Source organism: Danio rerio, chromosome 6 (assembly GCF_049306965.1).
Source record: "Danio rerio strain Tuebingen ecotype United States chromosome 6, GRCz12tu, whole genome shotgun sequence".
In the NCBI taxonomy this organism is placed as follows: domain Eukaryota; kingdom Metazoa; phylum Chordata; class Actinopteri; order Cypriniformes; family Danionidae; genus Danio; species Danio rerio.
This window is the reverse complement of record NC_133181.1, coordinates 250,001-257,500: the sequence shown is the minus strand read 5'-3', so window position 1 is coordinate 257,500 and position 7,500 is coordinate 250,001. Positions and strand designations below refer to the sequence as shown.

Genomic DNA, 7,500 nt, shown 5'->3' with positions numbered 1-7,500 from the left:
GAAGCAGCTGAAGGTGTGTGTGCATGTGTATGCATGTGTGTGTGTGCGTGCGCTTGTGTGTACGTGTAGATACTGATCTCTGCTCTTCACAGGACACTGACGTCTTCTTCTCGGCTGGTGAGATCCACAAGAAGAAGAAGCATTATGAGGATCATCTCCACAGAGGTGTGTGTGTGTGTGTGTGTGTGTGTGTGTGTGTGTGTGTGTGTGTGTGTGATTTAATTTACAGTGCATGCAGGAAGTATTGACAGCACTCCACTTTTCCCACATGTGTTTATGTTACACTCTTATTCCAAAACAGATTAAATTGATTGATTTCCTCAACATTCTACACACAATCCCCCATAATGACAATGTGGAGAAAGAGTTTTAGAAATTGTTGCAGATTTATTAAATGTAAAACCTGTAAAATCTCGTGTACATCAGTATTCTCAGGCTTTGGCGTGAAGCTGTAAACTGAGCTCAGGTTCATTCTGTCTCCACTGATCATTCTGGAGATGTTCCAGCATCTTCACTGGAGTTCAGCTGTGCTCAATTCAGCTGATGGACATGATCTGAAAAGGCTACAGCTGTCTATATAAGGGCCCAGGGTTGACGGTGCATGACAAAGCACAAACCAAGCATGAAGACAAAGGAACTGTCTGTAGACATCAGAGACAGGATTGTCTGGAGGCACAAGGCTGGGGAAGGTGACAGAAACAGTTCTGCTGCTCTGACATCTCCAGTGAGCACAGCGGCCTCCATCATGGTAGAGCAAGCAGACGGAAGACACTCCCCGCCTGGAGTTTGCCATCTGCAGGACTCTCAGAGCATCAGAAACTAAACTCTCTGCTCTGATGAGACTCAAACTGAACTGTTTGGAGTGAACGCCAGGCGTTACGTTTGGAGAACAGCAGGCGGCGCTCATCAGCAGGCTAACAGCATCCCTACAGTGCAGCATGGTGGTGTTGGCATCATGCTGTGGGGATGTGTTTCAGCAGCAGGAGCTGGAAGACTAGTCAGGATAGAGGGAAAGATGAACGCAGCGATGTACAGAGACATCCTGAATGAAGACCTGCACAAGAGTGCTCTCCACCTCAGACTGGGCCGACGCTTCATCTTCCAGCAGGACAATGACCCAAAGGAGCGGCACAACAACAACTCGGTGAGTGGCCCAGCCAGAGCCCAGAACTAAATCCTATTGAACATCTCTGGAGAGATCTGAAAATGGCTGAACACCATCGCTTCCCATCCAACCTGATGGAGCTTGAGAGGTGCTGCAAAGAGGAACGGGTAAACATTCCCAAAGACAGCTGTGCCAAGTCTCGAGAAAGCCTGAGAATACTGATGTACATGAGATTTATCAGCTTTTCATCTTTAATAAATCTGCAACAATTTCTAAAACTCTTTCTCCACATTGTCATTATGGGGGATTGTGTGTAGAATGTTGAGGAAATCAATCAAGTTGATCCGTTTTGGAATAAGAATGTAACATAAACACATGTGGGAGAGGTGAAGCGCCATCAATACTCTCCGCATGCACTGTTCATTTACTTCCTCCTGGGAGATTCAAGGATACTCCTTGTGTGAGTGTGTGTGTGTGTGTGTAGAATCTGACTGTGTGTGTGTGTCCTGCAGATGCTCACAGCTCTCAGCACAGGAAGAGGAAGCGGAGTGTGTCTGAGAGCCAGCGCTCGCTCCTGCCCCCCGCAGACGGCTCCGCGTCCCCACAGACGGCCATGGGGCTCCTGCAGGCCATCACGTCCCCGACCGCAGTGGGCTCCGACTCTCCGCTCGGCCCCCGGGCCCCGCTGAAGGCCCCACGCAGGGACCGGGACTCGTCCTCCAGCAGGAAGCAGCCGCAGGTGGTGCGAGAGGGGCTTCCAGTGGTGGGCGAGGAGGTGGAGCTGGAAGGTCAGAGTCTGCTTATTCTTACTGACAGTGGAGCACAGCGCAGGTCTGGGGTCATTAGGGCCAGCACAGAGGCTCAGTGGTTATCACTGTGGCCTCTCAACACAAAGGCTGCTGGTTCGAGTCTCGGCTGGGTCAGTTGGTGTTTCTGTGTGGAGTTTGCATGTTTTCCCCGTGTTGGTGTGGGTTTCCTCCGGGTGCTCCGGTTTCCCCCACAGTCCAAACACATGCGCTATAGGGGAACTGATCAACTACATTGGCTGTAGTGTGTGAGTGTGTGTGTGAATGTGCATGGGTGTTTTCCAGTGATGGGTTGCAGCTGGAAAGGCATCTGTTGCATTAAACATAAGCTGGAATAGTTGGTGGTTCATTCCGCTGTGGTGACCCCTGATGACTAAAGAGATTAAGCTGAAGGAAGTAATGAGTGTATAGTCTGGAGGGTCAACATGTCCAGATTTGACAGCATGTTCTGTGTGTCAGCATGACTGTGTGTGTGTGTGTGTGTGTGTGTGTGTGTGTGTGTGTGTGTGTGTGTGTGTGTGTGTGTAATGCACGCTGCTGACAGGTCATGTCTGTGATATAACAGTGTGTGTGTGTGTGTGTGTGTGTGTGTGTGTGTGTGTGTGTGTGTGTGTTCGTCCTGAGGTGCATCAGTGACGTCAGCTGTGTTTAACTCCTCTGTTCAGCTGGACGCTCCGCTTTAAGCAGTGTGTTTGTGTGTTTGTGTGTTTGTGTCCGTCAGTTCATTACGCTGGAGCTCCTGACGCGGCCGACAGCAGCGGCTCCTCCTCTGCGGATGACAGCGAGTGCGGGAAACTGCAGATCCAGGAGGCCACACACACACACAGCAGCAGCAAGAAGAAGAAGAAGAAGAGCAAGAAGAGCAAGAAGAAGAAGGAGCGGCAGAAGAAGCACAGCAGCAGATCAGTCAAGAGGAGCGGCGCAGGTACACACTCCACTTCTGTGTGTCTCAGAGTGTGTGTGTGTGTGTGTGTGTGTGTGTGTGCTGCTGACCCCTGACCTCTCTGTTCTCAGCCAATGGCAGCACAGAATGGAGCCCACACACCCCAGGCCATCACAGCCATGAGGAGAAGAAGAAGAGGAGAGAAGACGGAGGGAAACGCAAGAGCAAAGACAAGGTGAGGAGGAGGAGGAGGAGGAGGAGGAGGAGGAGACTGAAGTAAACCTGAGCTTATCATAGAAATCAAACTCAGAGCCCAATCCGGCCCATCGTATCCTCTGATATGGCCCGCGAGAGGATACGGGTTCATTACATACACATTGCTGTTGTGTCTTCATCACTCATAATGCAAGTCAGATCTCTCCGGCCCCTCATTTGAAATGCTTTGCATGAACTGCCCCCTGCCGAACCAACTGAGTAGCCCTGCTGTCGGCTGTAGTGTAGCTGAAGCGCAGTTCAGTGTGCTTTAATCTTCACTGCTGAGAGTCCAAACATCCATGATCAGTGGAATACACCTGTATGTCATTATAACACATAAAATAGGTATTATATAAAACATGTTTCAGCCTAAGATTGACAGAAAATCAAAGATAAACATCTGAACAAATCATACTTCCAATTGAAAGTTGAAATCTCAGTAGGATTGTGTTCAGCTGCAGTGCCAGACATGTCCACTAGAGGACCTCCAGTGATGATCAGACACTCTCTCTCTCTCTCTATCTCTCTCTCTCTCTCTCTCTCTCTCTCTCTCTCTCTCTCTGTGTATGTGTGTGTGTGTGTGTGTGTGTGTGTGTGTGTGCAGAAGAAGAAGGTGCTGACGGCCTATCAGATCTTCTACAAAGAGTACAGGAACAGCATTCTGGAGGAGCACCCGGGCCTCGGTGAGACCTTCATCATCATCATCATCAGTTCACCTGCTTGTGTTCAGATCAGATACTGGACATTAATATCAGCGGGTCATGTTTCTAGTATAGATGGCATGTTTCTTGCCAGGCTGTTGATAGGGGGTTCTGAGTGGTTGCTATGGTGTTGTTAAGTAGTTGCTAGGGTGTTCTGAATGGTTGCTAGGCGGTTGCTAGAGCGTTCTGAGGCGTTGCTAGGGTGTTTTGACTGGTTGTTAAGGCATTGCTAAGGGGTTGCTAAGGTGTTTTGAGTGGTTTAGGCGTTTGCTATGGTGTTCCAAGGAGTTGCTAAGGTGTTGCTTGGCAGTTGCAAGTTGTTGCTATGCAGTTGCTAGGTTGTTCTGAGTGGTAGCTAAGGTGTTGCTAGATGGTTGCTTAGATGTTCCTAGGCGGTTTCTAGGATGTTCTGGGTCATGATTAAGGTGTTGCTAGGCGGTTGCTAAGGTTTTCTAGGTCGTTGCTATTGTGATGCTAGGTCATTGCTAAGGTGTTGCTAGCTGCTTACTAAAGTGTCCTAAGTGGTTGCTAAGGTGTTGCTAAAGTGATGCTAGGTGGTTGCTATTGTGTTCTGAGTGGTTGCTAAGGTGTTGCTTGGTGATTGCTTAGGTGTTGCTAGGTGGTTGCAAAGGTGTTGCTAGGTGGTTGCTTGGGTGTTCTGAGTGGTTGCTAACGTGTTGTTAGGTAGTTGCCAAGATGTTGCTAGGCAGTTGCTAAAGCATGGTAGGTAGTTGCTAAGGTGTTGTTAGGCAGATGCTAAGGTGTTCTGAGTAGTTGTTAGGCAGTTGCTAACATGTTTTAGCATGGTTTCAATATGGTGCTAATATGTTTATAATATGAATTAGCATATTGCTAATATTAGCATGTCGCTAGTGTGATTAGCATGTCATTACCGGTCTGTCTGTGTGTGTGTGTGTTTAACGGGACTCATCTCTGTGTTTGGGTCTGTGTGTGTGTGTGTGTGTGTGTGTGTGTTTAACGGGACTCATCTCTGTGTTTGGGTCTGTGTGTGTGTGTGTGTGTGTGTGTGTGTGTGTGTGTGTGTTTAACGGGACTCATCTCTGTGTTTGGGTTTAGATTTCGGAGACCTGAGCAAGAGACTGGCCGATGCCTGGAAGCAGCTGCCTGAGGGAGACAAACAGGTGCTGCTCCGCCTCATTACCCATCATGCACCTGTGTGGAGTGTGTGTGGAGCTGACGGCGTGTGTGTGTGTGTGTGTTCAGGTGTGGCGGGAGAGGTCGGAGTATCTGCAGCGGCGGCAGATGAAGAGCGACAGCAGCAAACACACCAAACCCAGCAAACAGCAGCAGCAGCAGCAGCAGCCGGTGTCACGAGCGCAGAAGGACAGCGGCAGGGTCAAAGGTCAGCAGGGTGGGCTCTGGGGGTCAGTGTGTGTGTGTGTGTGTGTGCTGACGCTCTGTGTTTGTGTGCAGCTCATCACTCCTCCACTCCTGCAGGAGGCGCTGCTGTGTTGAAGCGGCAGGAGACAGCAGTGGCTCCTGTGCAGAACGGCTCAGCGCCGCGGCCCGCACACACACACTCACACACACACACATTCTCACCGCTCAGAGACCCGGATGTGGACCCCATCGATGCGGCCGCTCACCTGCAGCTGCTGGGAGAATCTCTGTCACTGATTGGACGCCGACTCCAGGAGACTGAGGTAAACACACACACACACACTCTCTGTGTCTGTAGGCCGTGTCCGCTGCTGGTTCCGCTGTTCAGCAGAGCATCTGCAGCATTCTGAGCAGCTGAATCATCTGCTGGCGCTCAGAGGAGTCTACATTGTGGAGACAACAAAAGAATAACATTGACTTGACTTGACACATACACACACTCTCACGCTTGTACACACACACACACACACACACACACCGGTTTGCATATTTTCTTTTGTCAGACACACAGAACAGATTTCTGAATCCTCCCTGAAACTATTAGTGTAATTAAATAAAATCATCCATGTGAGTACAGTGAACTCATCGTCATGTTCAGCAGTCTGAGATGATTGAGCTTTATGACATGCTGCGTTATCCTGCTGGAAGTAGCCATCAGAAGATGGAGACACTGTGCTCATAAAGGGATGGACATGGTCAGCAGCAATACTCAGGTAGGCTGTGGCGTTGATGCTCAATTGGTACTAATGGACCCAAAGAAAATCTCCCCCACACCATTACACCACCACCACCAGCCTGAACCGCTGATACAAGGCAGGATGATCCATGCTTTCATGTTGTTGAGGCCAAATTGTGAGCCGACCATCTAAATATGGCAGCAGAAATGGAGACTCATCAGAGCAGCAACGTTTCTCCAATCTTCTATTGTCCAGTTTTGGTGAGTCTGTGTGAATTGTAGCCTCAGTTTCCTGTTCTTAGCTGACAGGAGCGGCACCCGGTGTGCTCTTCTGCTGCTGTAGCCCATCCGCCTCAAGGTTGGACGTGTTGTGTGTTCAGAGATGCTCTTCTGCAGAGCTCGGTTGTAACGAGTGCTTATTTGAGTTACTGTTGCCTTTCTATCAGCTGGAACCAGTCTGGCCATTCTCCTCTGACCTCATCAACAAGGCATTTGCGCCCACAGAACTGCCGCTCACTGGATATTTCCTCTTGTCGGAGCATTCTCTGTAAACTCTAGAGATGGTTGTGCCTGAAAATCCTAGTAGATCAGCAGTTTCTGAAATACTCAGAGCAGCCCGTCTGGCAGCAACAACCATGCCACATTCAGAGTCTCTTAAATCCCCTTTCTTCCCCATTCTGATGCTCGCTCTGACCTGCAGCAGATCCTCTTCACCATGTCTACATGCCTAAATGCAGTGAGCTGCTGCCCTGTGATTGGCTGATAAAAAATTTACGCTAAACAGCAGTTGGACAGGTGTACCTAATAAGTGTGTGTGTGTGTGTGTGTGTGTGTTTCAGGGTATGGTGACGGTGTCCGGCTCTCTGTCGGTGCTGCTGGACTCAGTGTTGTGTGCTCTCGGCCCGCTGGCCTGTCTGACCACTCAAGTCCCCGAACTCAACGGCTGCCCTCATCATGTGCTGGTAACGCTCCTCACACACACATCTACACACACACACACACACACACACACACACATCTCCTCATGAAACGTGTGTGTGGTCTGACCTCTGTGTGTCTCTGTGTGTGCAGTCCAACACTCTGGACAACATTGCGTATGTGATGCCGGGATTATGAGGACGCGTCCGGATACCCTGCGGCTCCGTCAATCCTCCACTAAAGACTCTTTACCATTGCACAGATTTGCACTGGATCAACACACACACACACACACACACACACACACACACACACACACAGACACACACACTCAGCTTTTACCTGCTTCTTAACCTGCGCTCTGTTTTTACCTGCTCTTCTGTTTCTGTCGTGTTTCTCTTGATTCGTCTCAATAAAGGCTGTTTTAGTAGGTCTTTTATCTGGAGAGTGTCTCATTCCTCTCGCGTTTCTCTGGGTTTGTGGTGATTTATCATGTAGTGGTAGTCGCTGGGCTCCGTCATCAAACCACACAGTTCCCTGCGTAAAGCATCACGGCCTGAGGTGTCCGGCATTAGTGCCCTCACAATCCTTCACTCTTAAGGGCCCTAAGAAGTGGCCAGATCTGAGCACTTCAGTTTGAACAACACGTCTGTATGTCTGTGTGTTCACTGCCAAGTGCACTACAGAGGGCGATATATCCTGTCTACAACACACTGAGAGTGTGGCGTGCTGTGCACAGGTGTGTGTGTGTGTGT

General features: G+C 49.6%; 1 protein-coding gene across 1 annotated transcript in view; it reads left to right on the top strand.

Annotated features, from left to right (window-relative positions):
• The window catches only part of hmgxb4b (HMG box domain containing 4b), an 8,058-nt gene extending 874 nt beyond the window's left edge, over window positions 1-7,184 (top strand). Inside the window, exons 2-12 of the mRNA XM_073953457.1 lie at window positions 1-13; window positions 93-165; window positions 1,618-1,893; window positions 2,633-2,836; window positions 2,926-3,029; window positions 3,654-3,732; window positions 4,828-4,892; window positions 4,975-5,113; window positions 5,185-5,414; window positions 6,667-6,789; window positions 6,899-7,184. The exon at window positions 1-13 is cut by the window's left edge and continues 116 nt beyond it. Coding sequence (XP_073809558.1) covers window positions 1-13; window positions 93-165; window positions 1,618-1,893; window positions 2,633-2,836; window positions 2,926-3,029; window positions 3,654-3,732; window positions 4,828-4,892; window positions 4,975-5,113; window positions 5,185-5,414; window positions 6,667-6,789; window positions 6,899-6,943 — 1,351 coding nt within the window. The 3' untranslated portion in view covers window positions 6,944-7,184. The remainder of the gene's footprint in view (window positions 14-92; window positions 166-1,617; window positions 1,894-2,632; window positions 2,837-2,925; window positions 3,030-3,653; window positions 3,733-4,827; window positions 4,893-4,974; window positions 5,114-5,184; window positions 5,415-6,666; window positions 6,790-6,898) is intronic.
• The last annotated feature ends 316 nt before the right edge of the window (window positions 7,185-7,500 follow it).